We start from the raw sequence: 19,422 nt of genomic DNA on the forward strand, positions 1-19,422 counted from the left end.
TGCTGCTACAACAACAACAACTATTGTCAAGAGAAGATTACATTACAATACATTCTATTGCACTGCATCAAACCAGTGCTCCTATTTTCACCCTAGTGATTTTATATGCTTGGTATGCATAAAAATTGATAGGGCAGGCCTGGAAAACCGTGGCTCACAAGACACACCCTCTATTGAGCACTCCCTCTTCATCTCTAGTCACGTGGCATATCCACGGCCTTGCCGCAGCCTATGGTTTGCTTGTTTAACTGCAATTGAGTGGGACAGCTTCTCTTGAACTGTTTCCTCAATGTATAGGCTTTTGCACCTTCACTGGCTTTCCAACTTCGAAGAGGCATAACTGTTTTGCTACTCCTCTTGGACTTGGTGTTTTGTTCAGATTTTTTCTCCTTATTATTGTGCTATTGGTCAGATTGTCATTTTGGTTATTACTGTGATTATTATTCTAGTTTTCATTTTGGTTGGTGCTATCATTATTTTTCTAGAACGATTCTTAAGAATGTCGGGGGACAAAAAAAAAAGAATACTGAAAACAGTGTTTTCAATGAGTGGGAGATTAAGTAAATTTTTGTACACAAATTTGATGGAAGACCCCAATGTCTGACACACAAAAAATGCTTAAAATAAAGCAAAGGTAGTAATTTGGATCAAACTTTTACTCCATGTGCATCGCACGGGTGTCACTCCTATGACGAACAATGTGCTTTAGCAGATAAGTGGGGGGGGGGGGGGGAGGGGGGGGGGGGGGGAAGGGTACAAGGGATGCCTGAATCACCATGTATTATACACAAGTTTAACTGTGTCATATGTGGTATGCTTAAAATTAGAAAAAGCACAGAAATGCTTCAGTGATGGCGTACTAGTGAAAGAATGTCCAACAGAAATGGCCAAAGTATTTGGTTGTGACAATGGCACTGAACATTTAAAAAAAAGATACTGTGTCATATAGCACTGCCATAAGCCGAAATCTCCATAGGGGATATAGCATGAAAAAAAAAAACTAAACAATTTATTGCATTTTTTATTAATGATCGAATGTCATTTCCCTAGTTGCTGCAAACTGAAACAGAAATACAAGTTAGTACATTTTTTCAAGGTTTAAATCCAATACTAATGAAGTCTGTAATCAGTTTCATAGTTGTGTTAAAGATTGTAAGTCTCTAGAACCAGATACCACTTTCTTTAATAAACTACTGGACGTCTGTCTCGGCAGTGTTGAAACTGATCTTCAAGGAGAAGTGTTCAGTTTACAAAATGATCCATTCATGCTATCAAAAACAGAAAGAGATGCTGCAATTTTTGAAGTAATGCCACAAGATCACTAACCAAAACCTGAAAACTTAGCCATTAAAATAAAACCTTTTTTTGATTCAGCATACATTTGTGAATACATTTTCTTCAATGAAGTACATTGAATCTGCTCTGTGTTATGCAGTGACCACTGATTTGGTGGAACATAATCTTCGTTCCACTACAATCCACAATGTAACTGACATTGCAGAGCTCAAGCCTAAGTTCAAGAAAACTGACCTAAATATTAAAATATCTCATTAATAGAAGTACAAGTGTTTGAGATAAATAACCAAGAAAAATGAAAGTTTTAGTAGTTTATGTCTTATGAAGTTTATGTTGTCAGGCCATGATGGCACTGTTCAAGTAGAGCTCGAGGATGAAGTACTTGCTGAAGGCGAAGGTCTTGTGAGCCACGTCTTGACAGGTCTATTCTAGGAACTTTAAAGGGTCCTCTACCTGCTCCTACTTATGTAGTTTGAGCCAAATTGGTAAGACCCATCTTCCTGCACCCACTACTAGTTAGAAATAAAAAAGGAAAAATCTATCTGTTTCAAACTGTTTATTGTCTTCTATTAGGCAATGTATTTAAAATGTTTTGGATTAAAATTTATTATTCATGATTCAGATATCTGCTACTTGTTTGAAACAATATGACTAGTTTCATTGAAAATGTTCCGGCGTAACATCAAGCACCAGCACATCGGCCCGGAACATAACTGCAGAGAAGGCTGCAAGATGACATCAGCCAACAGAACACTGACTAGGACTGCACCACGACAGGAGTGGCACCTATAGGAAGAGAATATAAGTCTCACTCCAGCTAGCCTCGACCACACTAGAAGAGTCACACTAGAAGACACACACTAGGAGAGCCGCACTTGAAGACAAATCGTCATCCTAACTCTTCAGTAGTGACTTATGTTTTGCTTGCATGGAAATTGTATGTATCAAAGGACATTGATTATTCGCATGTCACCATTTGCTTGGGACTCATCACTGTAAGAAGGCAAAGTTAAGTACTGCCAATTCAATTTATTGTAATAAACTCCATTAATTACATTTGCTTGAATATTGTCTAGATATCTGAGAAAACAGCTTCCTAGGCACCCTATATTAGAGGAGTGTGCAGGATCCTACAGAAAACACGTTATTTAAAGAAAAAAAAATCACAAAATTACAACTTGCATAGCATGTTTCCTTTACAGAACAGAATGTTTAAAGCCAGGATAAATGGTGGCCTTAATAGTGGTAAGGCTATTACAATACTGAAATGCAAAATGAATGCTGAATGTTAACAGGGCACGATGATTCTAATCAGTATAGAAATGCACAACTGTTGGAGCCAAAGCTAAGCAGCGAAACAGGTTAAAAGTGAACTGACAAAATTACCCATTTCCATGCTCAATTGACTGTCATAAATTATGTTATTATAACCCACATATACTGATAAGTGGTGCCACTGACAGCAATACGCAAGGTGAAGTTAGTGCAGTTTTGGTCACATAGTCTACAGCCAGGTGCTGACAGGTATGAGGATTACCATACCATTAATTCAACAAGTCATGCTTGCAAAAATAGTAACATGATTTTTTTTTACTGAATAATGAAACAATTGGTAGAAGCCAACCAAGGTGACATTCAGTTTGGACTCTGGGGAAACACAGGAACACGTGAAGCAGTATTTCAGATTATGAGGTTATCAAAGATGTAATACAATGAGTGGAAGGTTACCTATAAGTTGGACAGAAGTTGCACACATATACAAGACTCAAAGAACATGAAATGGAGGCAGTAACTGAAAAGAGAGTGGGACAGGATTGCCACCTATACCCCTTGTTATTCAATCCGTACATAGAGGGCACAGTGAAGGACACTGAGATTAAATTAGAAATAGAATTACAGTTTAGGGAGGGAAAAAAAAGAAAAAGAAAAAAAAACACATTACGGAAAGGCACTGACATTGTAATCCTGCGAGACAGCAGGTGGCTTGAAAAATCAGCACACCAGAGTGGATAGTATCCTCAAAAGTAGTTACAAAATGAATACCAACCAAAGTAAAACAAGTGTAATGGAGTGAGGTCAAAGTAAATGCTGAGGGGTTCAAGTTATGAAAGTGGACAGAAAAAGTAGGGACAAGTTTTATCATTTTGGCAGTAAAATAACTGATAATGGCAGAAGTAAACAGAACTTGCAAAACTGACTGAGTCATTTGCCCTTACCTTTAACAGCTTTGAAGAATTCCTCAGTAACATCTACCCAGTTGTAGTGAATAAATGGCAAAGGATGGCTAGGAATCGGTTCTGTGCCAACTCCAAAGCTGTAACATAAAATTAAGTAACATAAGATTTAAAAAGATTTGCATATAAGTTGGAGATACATTACGCAAGTCACCTGGTACTCTGATGCCACAATACTTGGTCTAAGTGTTGGGAATGGTTAAATTAAATTCTAAAGGGTCATTTTACTCCATCTGTACCAATTTCCATGAGCCATGTGAGTAAATGTACCTACTTATGTGCCGCCACTTTGATATAGCTGGTTCAAATTATGGTGGTAAGCAAATTTTCCTTGCCTGTATTTGATTGGCAAGAGGAAGAGAGACTGTGGCTTAATATTCCTAATCAGCAATACTAATGTTTTGCATTAAACTTAAAACCACTCCACAATCTTACGTGGAGTGAGGGCAACTAAAACTGTTGATGATGTTCCATTCATTAGAAAAGGATGATAAGCTTGGCCAAAGCTAGCTGTTCTAATGCTGTCAGAGGGTGGGATCATTCCACTGGATTCTCTTGCATCATTTGGAAGTTAATATTGATGGAGTCGTGGTGTTATGTATGATGGAGTGCAATTAAATACGAGTATGATTCTGTTAGGGGGCAAAATATAAAAACTTGTGTGTTTGGGAGGGACAAATAGGTCAGATTTCTCCACCACACCTTCATATAAGAGTATGTGAGCTGATTTTGCCTAGCAAGGACTTTGTTAACTATGTCATGTATGTGCACACAGCACTTTCCCCTTACAGTCTCACTCGAGCCTCCGACAGCTGACATCTCATGATGGAATCTAGTGCAACACAGCCTCCTAGATAAGATGTCATTTGAATTCCCACTCATAAAACCAAATTTGAGGACTAGTACCTCAATGCTAACAGAAACAGCAGATTATCACACCAACACCTGCATATGCAAATGCAATGTAAGGCTGCATCTGTAAAAGTATATTCACAGATAAATTTACACTGATGCAGACAACAAAACAGATCCATCAGTCACTGAACACATACAGTCTTCCCAGTTATAGCTCTAGCATTCCCTCAATCATAACAGAAGGAGGCGGCTCCATGCACGATAAAAACACACACGCACACACACACACCAGAATAAAAGCTACATGATTAAAAAACTTCCACAGCCTTTGATATAAATGATGGAGGTGTGGAGATAGAAGCACTATGTAACAAAACCATCTATTTTTCCTAGTTCTGCCTGAGCTCTGTCAGAACCACCTCTTCCACAAAGGGAGAAAGTGATTAAGGAAGACAGTTCTTTGTACTTCAGTGGAATATGAATAGTTAGATGGTTTATATAGAAGAGAGACAATTCAAGTCCTATGACTCCCCTTTGTTAAGGTATATAAGCTTTATAGGAAGGCTGATTTCAGTAGTGAAAGGTCGGAGACTGGAGTTGCTATGTTTGTGAATGACTTTTATGACTTCTCATCTATCATGTTAAATATTTGACAACACGTTATAGCTGTATCGGTTTATGTTCCAGCTATAACAATAGCTCCTCATGAATACATTAACAGTTTCCCAAAGAAATTAATGCACACAATGTGCTTTGGGTTTCCTCTAACATCTGCCCCTAGAGCCAAATTTTAGAGCACCAGCTTCTATTCAACTTCTTGTATCTCCTAAATATGGATAATACTGCACAATTCAGGGACAAATTGGGATCCATCTCTGGCACAAACCTTGCAATATGTTCACCTGCCCATGGGAAGTGGTAAGTAATTTTCAGTCCAGTGACTACCTCCATATCTCAATACACTTAGCAGTGAGTGAGTGAGTGACTGGGTTAGTCCCATGTTCTGTGGATCATTTGCACAATTAATCTTAATGGTGTGGAATGAGTCATTTTACATTCACATTACACATTAAAATATATAATTTTCTTTTTTTAGTTAATAATTCCTACACATTACAAAATTAGAAATTCTTCTACATTATAGAAGGAGTTGTCAGGAGAAACTGTTGTCAGTTTCTTTTCAAATTAAACTTTGGTATCTGTCAGTCATTTTACATCACTGGGTAAGCAATCAACAATTTTGGAATACTTACTTCTTAAAAATACACTCCTGGAAATGGAAAAAAGAACACATTGACACCGGTGTGTCAGACCCACCATACTTGCTCCGGACACTGCGAGAGGGCTGTACAAGCAATGATCACACGCACGGCACAGCGGACACACCAGGAGCCGCGGTGTTGGCTGTCAAATGGCGCTAGCTGCGCAGCATTTGTGCACCGCCGCCGTCAGTGTCAGCCAGTTTGCCGTGGCATACGGAGCTCCATAGCAGTCTTTAACACTGGTAGCATGCCGCGACAGCGTGGACGTGAACCGTATGTGCAGTTGACGGACTTTGAGCGAGGGCGTATAGTGGGCATGCGGGAGGCCGGGTGGACGTACCGCCGAATTGCTCAACACGTGGGGCGTGAGGTCTCCACAGTACATCGATGTTGTCGCCAGTGGTCGGCGGAAGGTGCACGTGCCCATCGACCTGGGACCGGACCGCAGCGACGCACGGATGCACGCCAAGACCGTAGGATCCTACGCAGTGCCGTAGGGGACCGCACCGCCACTTCCCAGCAAATTAGGGACTCTGTTGCTCCTGGGGTATCGGCGAGGACCATTCGCAACCGTCTCCATGAAGCTGGGCTACGGTCCCGCACACCGTTAGGCCGTCTTCCGCTCACGCCCCAACATCGTGCAGCCCGCCTCCAGTGGTGTCGCGACAGGCGTGAATGGAGGGACGAATGGAGACGTGTCGTCTTCAGCGATGAGAGTCGCTTCTGCCTAGGTGCCAATGATGGTTGTATTCGTGTTTGGCGCCATGCAGGTGAGCGCCACAATCAGGACTGCATACGACCGAGGCACACAGGGCCAACACCCGGCATCATGGTGTGGGGAGCGATCTCCTACACTGGCCGTACACCACTGGTGATCGTCGAGGGGACACTGAATAGTGCACGGTACATCCAAACCGTCATCGAACCCATCGTTCTACCATTCCTAGACCGGCAAGGGAACTTGCTGTTCCAACAGGACAATGCACGTCCACATGTATCCCGTGCCACCCAACGTGCTCTAGAAGGTGTAAGTCAACTACTCTGGCCAGCAAGATCTCCGGATCTGTCCCCCATTGAGCATGTTTGGGACTGGATGAAGCGTCGTCTCACGCGGTCTGCACGTCCAGCACGAACGCTGGTCCAACTGAGGCGCCAGGTGGAAATGGCATGGCAAGCCGTTCCACAGGACTACATCCAGCATCTCTACGATCGTCTCCATGGGAGAATAGCAGCCTGCATTGCTGCGAAAGGTGGATATACACTGTACTAGTGCCGACATTGTGCATGCTCTGTTGCCTGTGTCTATGTGCCTGTGGTTCTGTCAGTGTGATCATGTGATGTATCTGACCCCAGGAATGTGTCAATAAAGTTTCCCCTTCCTGGGACAATGAATTCACGGTGTTCTTATTTCAATTTCCAGGAGTGTATGTCTACCTGATGATTGTGGGTGAGCACCACATGATATTCTTACAGCATGTTTTTGATCAATGCTCACTTTCCTTCTTAAAGCTGAGTTACACCAGAACATTATTCCATGACATTATTAAATGAAAATATGTAAATTAAGTCAAGTTACTGATTTGTCTATCCTCAAGATTTGCAATGATTTGAAGTGCAAATGTGGTTGAACCAGGTTGTTTTAGGAGTTTGAAAATGTGTTTTTTTCCTGTTCAAATTCTCATCAATGTGAACACCTAAAATTTTTGACACTTCCACCTTAGCTACTATTTCCTCATCATGTGTTATGCTTATCATTGATGTAGTACCTCTAAATATGCAGAAATGAATAAGTTGTCTTTTTGATACCATTCACAGAAAATGGCTCAATAATACTTTTAAGGGCATTATTTATCATTTCTTGTCTTGCTAGGATTGATAACAATACTAAGGTCATCCACAAAAAGAACAAATTCTGCTTGTATGTTAGATGGAAGATCGTTTACATACAGGGTAATTCACAAAGATATGCAAATATTTTAATATATTATTCTGCAAGTGAAACTAAAGAAAAAAGTTCATATAAACATAGGTCCACAAATGTTTAGTTACAGCTAATGAAAAATTTTGCCTGAAATTTAGCAACTTTGCTAATGTGAAGCCATCGAGAAACTGTATGAGGTTAAAGTAAAGAATGATTTCTATTTATTTTGTTGTTATTGGTCTGGCGAATCTAACAAAAGATGTCCCAGACGTGCATCTGCAGTAGTTTTCCAGAACATCCAGAGAAGCAAAGAAGTAATTTCATAAAATTTTTAATTTATTAACTACTTGACCCAATTTGTTTTTTAAAGTCCAGACAATTGCACGATGTTTTCAACAGAAGTTGTAGAGATTTTAATTTTGGAAAAATGATGGTAATAACATCAACTGAAACTGTATGAATGTATCAGATAATCTGCTTTTATTAATACCATAGTACATGTGAATTCACGTTAAATCAGAAAAAACAAAGCTCTGTGTTAAGGAAGTTGTACAGTGTACATACAATTTTACAATACAATCACAATAAATGTTCAAAAATGTCCGCACCGAGTTCAATGCATTTAGCTGCACGTCTATGAACATATTTTGTTGCTCATTTCAGTTTCACAGAGTTGTTCTTAATTTTGTCTTTGCTTCTCTGGATGTTCTAGAAAACTACTGCAGATACACATCTGGGACATGTTTTATTAGATTCACCAGATCATCAACAACAAAATAAATGGAAATCATGTTCTCCTTTAACCTCCAATGGCTTCATATTAGCGAAGTTGCTACAAATCCAGGCAAAATCTCTTACTAGCCATAATTAAACAATTGCAGACCTACATTTATATGAACTTTTTTCTTTAGTTTTACTTGTAGAATAACATATTAAAATATTTGCATATCTTCGTGAATCACTCTGTATATGAGAAACATAGTGGACCTAAGACAGGGCCTTGTGGAAGCCCTTAAGTGATTTCTCCCCAGGTGAAAAATCTCCCCTGCTTAAATGACTGAATTATTAAGTACAACTTTTTCCATTCTTTTAGTTAGGTATTACACTATCCCTTGCTTTGTTACAATATCAATTCCATACATTCTCAGTTTATCCAGGAGAATATTGTGATTCACATAGTCAAACGAGCTATATACACTATGTTATTAAAAGTATCCGGACACCTAGCTGAAAATGACTTACAGGTTCGTGGCACCCCTCCATCGGTAATGCTGAAATTCAATATGGCGCTGGCCCACCCTTAGCCTTGATGACAGCTTCCACTCTCGCAGGCACACATTCAATCAAGTGCAGGAAGGTTTATTGCGGAATGGCAGCCCATTCGCCATGGAGTGCTGCACTGAGGAGAGGTATCGATATCAGTCGATGAGGCCTGGCACGAAGTTGGCATTCCAAAACATCCCAAAGGTGTTCTATAGGATTTAGGTCAGGACTCTGTGCAGTCCAGTCCATTACAGGGATGTTATTGTCGTGTAGCCACTCCACCACAGACCGTGCATAATGAACAGGTGCTCGATCATGTTGAAAGATGCAATCACCATCCCCGAATTGCTCTTCAACAATGGGAAGCAAGAAGGTGCTTTAACATCAATGTAGGCTTGTGCTGTGATAGTGCCATGCAAAACAACGATGGGTGAAAGCCCCATCCATGAAAAACGTGACCACACCACAACACCACATCCTCCAAATGTTGACACTACAAATGCTGGCACATGACGTTCACCAGGCATTCGCCATACCCACACCCTATCATCAGCTCATCACATTGTGTACCACGATTCGTCACTCCACACAATGTTTTTCCACTGTTCAATCATCGAATGGTTATGCTTCTTACACCAAACGAGGCATCGTTTGGCATTTACCGGCATGATGTGTGGCTTATGAGCAGCCGCTTGACCATGAAATCAAAGTTTTCTCACCTCCCGCCTAACTGTCGTAGTAATTGCAGTGCATCCTGATGCAGTTTGGAATTCCTGTGTGATGGTCTGAATAGATGTCTACCTATTACACATTATGACCTTCTTCAACTGTCGACAGTCTCTGTCAGTCAACAGACAAGGTCGGCCTGTACACTTTTGTGCTTTACGTGTCCCTTCACATTTCCACTTCACTATTAAATCGGAAACTGTGGACCTAGGGATGTTTAGGAGTGTGGAAATCCCACATAGTGATGTATGACACAAGTGACACCCAATTGCCTGATCACGTTCGAAGTGAGTTCCCGGACTGCCCCATTCTGCTCTCTCATGATGTCTAATGACTACTGATGTCGCCGATATGGAGTACCTGGCAGTAGGTGGCAGCACAATGCACCTAATATGAAAAACGCATGTTTTTGGGGTGTCCAGATACTTTTGATTACATAGTGTAGGAACAAAAAATACCAATGGGTGCTATTTTATTATTCAGTGCTTGCAAAATTTGGTGAGAGAATGTATAAATGGCATTCTCAGTCGAACAACTCTTCTAAAATCCAAACTATGATTTACTGAGAATATAAATGTTGCTTAGGTGGGATGTTGTTTTGGAATAGATGACGAACCCAGAAATTTTGGAAAATAGTGCCAGTAGTCAAACGGACCAGTAGTTTTAAAACCTCTCCTTTCACCTTTCTTACAGCAAGTTCTGACACTGGCATATTTCAATCTCTCTGGAAGAATACCTGTAGTAAAGCTGTGAGGATGGGTAGCTCAGATGGTACAGCACTTGCCCACGAAAGTCAAAGGTCCCGAGTTCGAGTCTCGGTCCAACACACAGTTTCAATCTGCCAGAAAGTTTCAGACTTCACTATTAAGCTTGTTGTCAGAGTATTGATTTCTCACACAATGTGTATGTTCCTTGATTTTTTAATAACTTTTCTCAGCAACTTGGAGTAGTTTCCATAGCGTGCAACTAGGGCAGGATCTAAGAAAGAGAAAGAGAGAGAAAGAGACAGAGACTGATACAGAGTTAGAGAGAGAGAGAGAGAGAGAGAGAGAGAGAGAGAGAGAGAGAGACAGAGAGAGAGAGAGAGAGAGAGAGAGAGAGACAGAGACATGTGGAACAGTAACTGGCATGTGTATGGAGGAACAGGAAGGCAGCACTGCAAAGACTCAGTAGTAGTTCATCTGTAAGGGATATAACAGCACTTCAGATAGCTGGAGATAAATCCAAGCAGATGTTCAAAGGAGCAAAAGCATGTCATGTAATAAATTCCTGTACCTATAAACCACTCCACTTCCTCAGACAAAGTACTGATATCAATAGACAATTTCTGGGAGAGGATGAATACATCAGCTCACTGTGTTATGAAGCTGCGAGAAGAAAGACACCAAGTGTAATAGCAAACAAAACAGGTGCGACAAAACAGATGTGGCAATTGGAATCAGCTCTTTCATTGGCTTATGATACCTCACCTGGGACAACTAAGATTTGGATTGTTGTGTGTGTGTGTGTGTGTGTGTGTGTGTGTGTGTGTGTGTTTTAAACCAATCTTTTGACCAGTTTGATGTAGCTTACCACAATTTCATCTTCTGGGGCAAAATCTTCATCTCGGAGTAGATGCGAAACACCTCAGTTTGCTAACAAAAAGAAATCTTACTCTTTTTTTTAAAGGCATGGAGGGACTAAATAAACTGAGTAAAATTACTTTTTATGTTATTAAGTTAACCAGTTCCAAGTCTACAAAATACAGAACGGTGAATTAGGTGTACTTCAATGAGTTAGTATGTTTGTTAGTACCTGACTTGTCCTATCTTCATTAAATGTGTGTACCATCATATGTCTGTGTATCTGATGCTTTCCTAACCTTAAGCTGACAAATCTTATACCACTGCAAAATGGTCCTTGGGTGAAGAAATTACTAATACTAAGAGAAAATGGACTGACTGCTATAATTCCAACACTCCACAGGAAACCATCTTAATATTCTTGCTGCAACCAAAAGAATATAGTACATTCCCTAGAAGCATGGCTTCAAATGAATCATTAACTATCATACTGTATGGATTCTGTAGTTTATTAAGGTAGTTAGCTTCCTTTTAAAAAAAAGCCATCTTGTGGGAGACTTATCTGATATAAAAAACACATATGATAGTACTTTGGAGGCATAATATTATTTAAGATGGTGAGTTGCAGATAGGCACAACAAAAAGACTGTCACTAAATAAGCTTTTGGCCAACAAGGCCTTCGTCAAATACACACACACACAACAAAAAGACTGTCACTAAATAAGCTTTTGGCCAACAAGGCCTTCGTCAAATACACACACACACACACACACACACACACACACACGTTCATGCCTGTGCAAATGCAACTCACCCACCCATGACCACAGTCTCTGGCAGCTGAACCCACAATACGAGCAGCAGCAGCGGCAAATTGATGGAAGAGGCAACAGGGTGGTGGTAAGGAGACGGCTGGGGCAGGGAGAGGGAGGGGAAGCTGCGTAGGGGTATGGGACAGTAAAGTGCTGGTAAAATAGTAATATGGCCTAATCATTGGTAGATATGGTGTCTATTTGACTTTCCTTCTGTGCTCACGTTCATTTAATATGGAGCAGTAGAGCTGACTAATCATGATCATCATCTTTCCTTGTATTGATCTCAATTCACATCAAAAATTCGTTTCAGCTAATCCATATACATTCACGAGTTAGCTGCCTGAGATGAAACACAAGTGACACCGCCCTCTTGGTGAACATGTTGCCTATGCTTAAAGTATAGAATTAGAACAAACTTTACAGTGGTGGACAAGATGATTTATGGTAGTGGATTCTGTAATCTAGCAGTTGCCAAACATTGAATAGCTTAGACTGTTATTCCATTTATTCTTGCATTCCTTGTCTCACTGAAGAAAGAAAAGCATAGCACACAGCCCACCCTACACACAATGCAAAAACTTTTGACCTAGCTTCGCTCAAGCCAATATGACAGCTTCTATTAGTCTTGTACAAGACAAAAAGAAGTCACTTAAATGGACATAGGAAAGCACTGAGGTGGTCCATCCTCCATTTATCTGAATAAGGAGGTTTATACACCAGCTTCTCTATATTTATGGAAGGAAAGTCTGATATGACATACATGTATCTATGTAACAAGAAGGTAATCACTTACTCACCAATCTCCGAGTAGTGGAGAGGGACCTCTGTGACTGCCACTGGGCCTGATCCAGAGTTTAGTCTAAATTGGACTGTCTGGTTGGGGAGAGAAAATATTCCTAACACACAAATACAAAATTTCCAGGAACACACAACCTCAACCAAATATTACAACTAGGAGGGTAAGTAGGCGGTGAAGCACTTTTGGTGAAAGACATTGGACTTCACATAGTCAATGTGATTATCCCACTACTCAAGCAATTTTGAAATCCATGAAAACCAAACTTTGGCTGACTGGTTGGTGATTTTGAGTCCTTCCCTCCTTGCTATTCTTTACTTAAAAATCACTTTTTCTGGGTGAATTTTCTGAAACTACCATTGCTCTGTTTATTTGTATCCATTTTTAGCCTATACATAGTGCAGATATTAATCTTTATCAATAATCAGGCAAAGTAATATGTAGGAATGTAGAATCTGAAATCAGTGTTAATATAAAATACTGATCTGTGTAGGCAGAACATGTATGAGTATCAAGGTGGTTTCAAATCCTCCAGTATTTTCAGACAGAATACACACACAACTCATGGTTACGAGGCTTTTTCTTAATTAACTTCTTGATTTTTTCCTTATTCCTAAATGCTGTCCCTGATGTTGTCGTGTACTGGACAGCTACGAACCCATTAGAATAGTTCATGACAGGAGGGACTGTCAAGGGTCATGCTGTAAAGAAACTTCTAAGGAAACAGAGATTACTGCATAACATGGGCCCAACAGGAATGTTTGAGATGAGTCGTTGACCTTGGCCAGTGACGTGATGTTAATGGCTGCATGTCATCTTAGGTTTTGTTATTCATTGGTGAAGAAAATGAATTTGAAAGGGGAAAAAAAGAGGAAAAAAAATATATGGTGAGAAACTGATCTGTAGCTTAGCCTGAGGTGTACTTTAGGTTCGAAGGTAAAAGTTTGGCCGTGCATTGGCAAAGTGATAGTAAAGAAACCTGGTTGCGGTGAAAGGCTGATCTGTATCTCAGCCCTTTTATTTTTTAAAAAAAGGTCAATAACATCACATTATAGTCATCAATAGTGTTTGTAGCATTTGTTGCATGTTTCCTGTGTGTCTGATCAAAACCAACAACTCGTACTGAACATTGCTCCACATCCTATAATAGGTACAAAACAAAGCCTAGCGCTATAGGTAAAGATACATTGAATGAAACACGCCTCGCTGTCAAGATAGCAATGTGTGAAACCTTCAATGACTACTACAGCAGAATATTATCAAAAGATCTTTCACGAAACCCACAGAAATTCCGGTCATATGTAAAGGTTGTTAGTGGTACTGAAGTTAGTGTCCAACCACTCACACAGGAAACAGAAACTGAGAGCAGCAAAGCAAAAGCAGAAATGCTTAACTCTGTTTTCAAATGTTCCATTCCAAAGGAAAACCCTGGAGTGTTTCCCCAATTTAATTCTAGGATCACTGAAAAGGCAAGAAACAGATGTCAGTGTCAGTGGCATTGAGAAATAGCTATAATCATTAAAACTGAACAAAGCCCCTAGCTAGATGGAATTACTGACGGACTCTATACCCAATTTGTGGCTGAGTGTGCCCCTCTACTAACTATAATCTATCACAGATCCCTCAAACAAAAAAATGCTGCTCAATAGCTGGATAAAGCACAGGTCACACTCATCTGGAAGAAGTGACTCACCACTATTCTTGACATCCATTTGTGTAGATCTTAAACATAAACTGAGATCAATCTTAGAACATATACTGAGATCAAACATAATGAGGACCTCAAACAGAATGACCTCCTCCATGTCAACCCAGAACGTATTTCAAAAACATAGATCATGTGAAACTCAACTCTCATTTTTCTTACATGACATACTGAAAGCCAAGCATTTTACTCAGTAACACACCTCTTACTCTCAAAAGTATGAATGTGTATGGTATCAAGTGAAATTTGTGACAGGATTGAGGATTGCGTGGTAGGGAAGACTCAGCAAATTATCTTGTATGGAGACTCATTGACAAATGTAGGTGTAACTTTGGGTGTTGGTTGATTGATTATAGGGACTAAGCTACCAGTTCATCAGCCACTTTGTCCTCAAACACACAGGTGTACATTACATGACTTTACATGATAGATGGCCTACCACACAAAAACCAGGGAAAGAAAACCCCAAGGTCTAACAAAGGTTAACGAAGGCTAGATAAGGGACAACAAGGAAGAAAAAGGGGATATAGAAAGAAAGGCAGGTGACACGCCCTCATTAGGGAGCAGGCGGAAGCCCCTGAAAACAGAATGCAATGAGGAGACATACATCCCCCATTCCCTGCCACCTACCAGAGGTACTCCACTCAGAAACTGCTTAGGGGAAACATGGACAGGGCAAGAGAAGCACAGGCAGACATAAGATGAACAAGTCAAACAGATCATGCAAACGACTGGGAGGAAGAGTAAAAGAGCAGGAAGGATGAGGGCCAGGGTGGACCAACAAGCCCAGACAGCTGCAGCCTCGTCTGGGCACAGGGAGCAACAGAGTGTTCTGCCAACCCCTCAATGGGCTGATATTGTTAAGTTCCCCCCCTCCCTTCCTCTTAAAGAGAGTGGTAAAAGCCGCCTTCACAAATAAAACATAAAACCAAGTCAGCCGCTTAGGCATTGTCTCCTAATATCAGGGGGAGTGAGTCAGAGAGATTAAGAGTCCGCTGCAGGGTAGCTAGTTTGAATAGTCCAGCAAAATGTGGATCGCCATCACATGGGAACCAGTACAGTGGTGTGGGTCCTCGCGACAAAGGAGATGACCATGAGTCAGCGAAGTACAGCCAATGCAGAACTGGCAAAGGACAGTACAGTCCTTGTGAGAGGCCTACACAGAGGACCTCCACGGATTTGTAGTCTCCTTTATCACCTGTAGCTAGTTTGGTGAAGTCAAAGTGGCCATTCCATATTCCAGATCCCTAAAACTTGATAGCGTAGCACCAATCGGAGGTCTATTTACAGAATACCTATTTCAAGAGTTGGTTTATTGACAGCCAATCTGGCTAATCTATCAGCAAGTTAATTCCCCGGGATCCCAACATGGCCTGGGATCTATACGAAGGTCACTGAGCATCCACCATCATTCAAGGACATATAGGGAACCCTAGATAGCCACGACATAGGGGTGGTGAGGGTAACACTGGTCAAGAGCTTGCAAACCGCTCAAGGACTCAATGGAAATTAGAAAGGTCTCACTGAAGCAAGGACGGGTATGCTCAAAAACATGAGAAATGGCTACCAACCCTGTAGATAAAACACTACAGCCACCCGACAGCTGCTGATGGACCATTGATGCCTACTAGAAAGAGAGGGACTTTCAGTACAGAGCCCTATGGGACACCATTCTCTTATATATAGGTGTGGTGGCCGGAGGGGGGGGGGGGGGGGGGGGGGGCTGTGGGAAGCATCAACTTAAACCCGGAACAAACGGTGTGACAGGAAATTCTGGATAAATATCTGAAGCGGGCCCCAGAGACCCCACTAGTGTAATGTAGCAAGGATGTGGTGTCATAAGTCTTTTGCAGGTTGAAGAAGACAGCTATAAGGTGTTGACATCGGGCCAAAGCTGTTTGGGTGGCAGACTACGGGTAAACCAGATTAACAGTAGTGGAATGGCCTTGGCGAAAACTGCCCTGGGACGGAGCCAGAAGACCCTGAGACTCAAGGAGCCAACACAGCCGTTGGCTCACCATGAAGTCAAGCAACTTACAGAGAACAATGGCAAGACTAATTGGGTGATAACTATCCATCACTAAAGAGTGCTTAACTGGTTTCAGCACTGGGACAATGATGCTTTCTTGCCATTGCGATGGGAACTTGCCCTATTCCAGACGCAGTTAAAGGTGGAAAGGGTATGATGATGATCCACCAGTAGGTGCTGATCATTTGGTTGTGGATGCAGTCCAGCCTTGGAGCTGTATCAGGGCAGTGGGCTACAACCCTGACGAATTCCCAGTCACTGAGTGGAGAATTATATGGCCCTATGTGGCATGCAGTAAAAGATAATTTCTTTCGCTCCTTCCGCTGTTTTAGAACATGAAAAGAAGGTCGATAATTCCCAGATGCTGAGGCTCGAGTACAATGCACAGCAAAAAGTTCAGTGACAGCATCTCGGTCAGTGAAGACAGTGCCTTCTAAAGGTGATATCAGGTACACCTGCAGGCGCCTGGTATCTGTAGAAATGTCCAATCTTAGCCCAAACCTGCAAAGGAGAGGTGTGTGGTTCGATGATTGAAACATACATTCCGAGCATTATCACTTCTGTCGTTATATTAGATGGTGGACCTGGACACAGAGCCACTTAAAGGCAATGGTTGGTTGGTTTAAAGGAGGGGGCAATGGACCAAACTACAAGGCCACAGGTATCTTGTTCCCGGTAAAATAATTACACAAGGGAAAGAAGAAAAGAAAGGAGACGTACAGAACAATAACAGGAGAATGGAAGAACCGGAAGAACAACAGAAGGACAACCAACACTACTATGGACAAAACAGGAAAAGAAAACCACAGAGAGAAGCAAGAATCACGTAGAGGGGATAAAAACAAGAGCAGATGATCGTGGCTGGCCGACCATGAGAATAAAAAGGGAAAGCCAGCCACTCTGCAACACATGAAAACATCCAGCCTAAAAGCATTAGAGTGGAGAACACAAATGGATAAAAGACATGCACGAAAACTTATATAGAATGATAAAACCCACCATCATGTATAAAACGTAAAACTAATTTAGTCAATGAGGCATGGTCAGCTAAAATTAATGCCAACTAGTCCGGTAATGGAAGCATCTGTCTCAAGGCAGCCAAAAGAGGACAGCTCACCAAGATATGGGCCACTGTCAGCCGAGCGCCACACCGGCAATGAGGTGGGTCATCACGGAATAGGAGGCAGCCATGTGTCACCCAAGTGTGGCCAATGTGGAGCCGACAGAGAACCACAGACACCCAGCGAGAGGCCCGCGTGGAGGTCTTCCACACATTCGTAGTCTCCTTAATGGCATGCAGTTTTTTTGTGCGTACTGAGGTTATGCCATTCTGTCTCCCAAAGCCGCAAAAATCTTATGGCGTAGTACTGAACGCAGGTCAGTTGCAGAGAAGCCGGTCTCCATAAGCGGTTTCTGCATAGACTGTTTGGCCAGCCTGTCGGCAAGTTCGTTGCCTGGGATTGCGACGTGACCTAGGGTCCAGACAAACACCACTGAATGATTGGACCGTTCCAGGGCATAAACGTCTCCTGGATGGTGGCAACCAAAGGATGACGAGGGTAGTACTGGTTGATAGCTTGTACGCTACTTAAACAGTCAGTACACAAAAGAAACGACTCCCCAGGGCATGAACGGATGTGCCCAAGAGCACGAGATACAGCCACCAGCTCAGCAGCGAAAACACTGCAGCCATCAGGCAAGGAATGCTGTTCAATATGTCCTCGATGGACATATACGAAGCCGACGTGACTATCAGCCATTGGTGTAAACCACTTCATGGCCTCAGTACATGTCAAGAATCGAGAGGAAGTGGCAGCGGAGAGCCGGAGGGTTAACTGAGTCCTTCGGGTCATGTGAGAGGTCCAGGCGAAGCTCTGGCCTAGATGTACACTGTGGAGGTGTATGTGAATGGACATCAAGTATAGGTGGTAAAAGCAAGGACTCCAGTTCGGAAAGAAGGGATCGGACATGAACTGCAATTGGAAGCTCTGACATGGGTCACCAATGCCAGAGATGAAGTTTCGTGCACCATAGTGAAGTGCGTGTGGGTATCTGTATTCAAGACGCAAAAGTCAAGTTGTGCCAGTAAGGTTTCAAGGTCTTACCCCGGACAGTGATCACAGTTCCAACCCACACAGGGTTATGGGTGTTGAAATCACCCAAGATTAAGAAAGGTGGGGGAGTTGAAAGGAGACAGTAATTCGGATGCGCAGGAGAACTACAAACGTATGCAACGTAACTGGCCAGCAGTTGTGCTCACCTAACTTCCAAGGGGGGGACTCCGACCTCCACTAGGACACTAGTCACCGGACTCTTCCTGAAAGCTCCTGTCACTAGTTGAACGACACAGTGGTGCACTAGGTCGAGTAAACGCAATGCTGAATGTGCCACCGCCATAAACCCATAGTCCAGGTGGGACTGAACAAGGGCTCTGTAGAGCTGCAGCAGAGTAGAGTGATCTGCACTCCAGTTTGTGTTGCCCAGGCTGCAGGGGACATTGAGGTGCTGCCGGCGCTTACGCTGGCTGATGAAGGTAAGGAGGCCAAGTCAATAGGGTGTTGAAAACCAGTCCTAAGAATCAATATGTCTCCACTACAGTGAGTGGATTGTAATTAAGGTAAAGTTCTGGTTCCGGATGAATGGTGCAACACCAACATCAGCACATAACACATGACTTTGCAGCCGAAAACTGGAAACTGTGGGCTAGAGCCCATGACTGCACGTTCCGGATCGCTCCCCATAGGTGCCGCTCAGCAACACCAGTACTTGTGGAGCAGTACGAAATGCATAAGTCGTCTGCATACAGAGAAGGTGAGACGGACAGCCCTACAGCTGCTGCTAGACCATTAATGGCCACTAAAAATAGAGATGCATTCAATGCAGAGCCCTGCAGGAACCCATTCTCCTGGATATGGGGGGCTATGTAAGGCACCAACTTGGTAATGGAAAGTACGAAG

General features: G+C 42.1%; 1 protein-coding gene across 1 annotated transcript in view; it reads right to left on the minus strand.

The window, feature by feature from the left end:
* Positions 1-19,422, minus strand: part of LOC124616049 (N-alpha-acetyltransferase 35, NatC auxiliary subunit) — a 148,977-nt gene that overhangs the window by 118,230 nt on the left and 11,325 nt on the right. The window contains exon 2 of the mRNA XM_047144282.1: positions 3,513-3,610. Within this exon, the coding sequence (XP_047000238.1) occupies positions 3,513-3,610 (98 nt within the window). The remainder of the gene's footprint in view (positions 1-3,512; positions 3,611-19,422) is intronic.

The sequence above is a fragment of the Schistocerca americana genome, chromosome 5 (genome assembly GCF_021461395.2).
Source record: "Schistocerca americana isolate TAMUIC-IGC-003095 chromosome 5, iqSchAmer2.1, whole genome shotgun sequence".
In the NCBI taxonomy this organism is placed as follows: domain Eukaryota; kingdom Metazoa; phylum Arthropoda; class Insecta; order Orthoptera; family Acrididae; genus Schistocerca; species Schistocerca americana.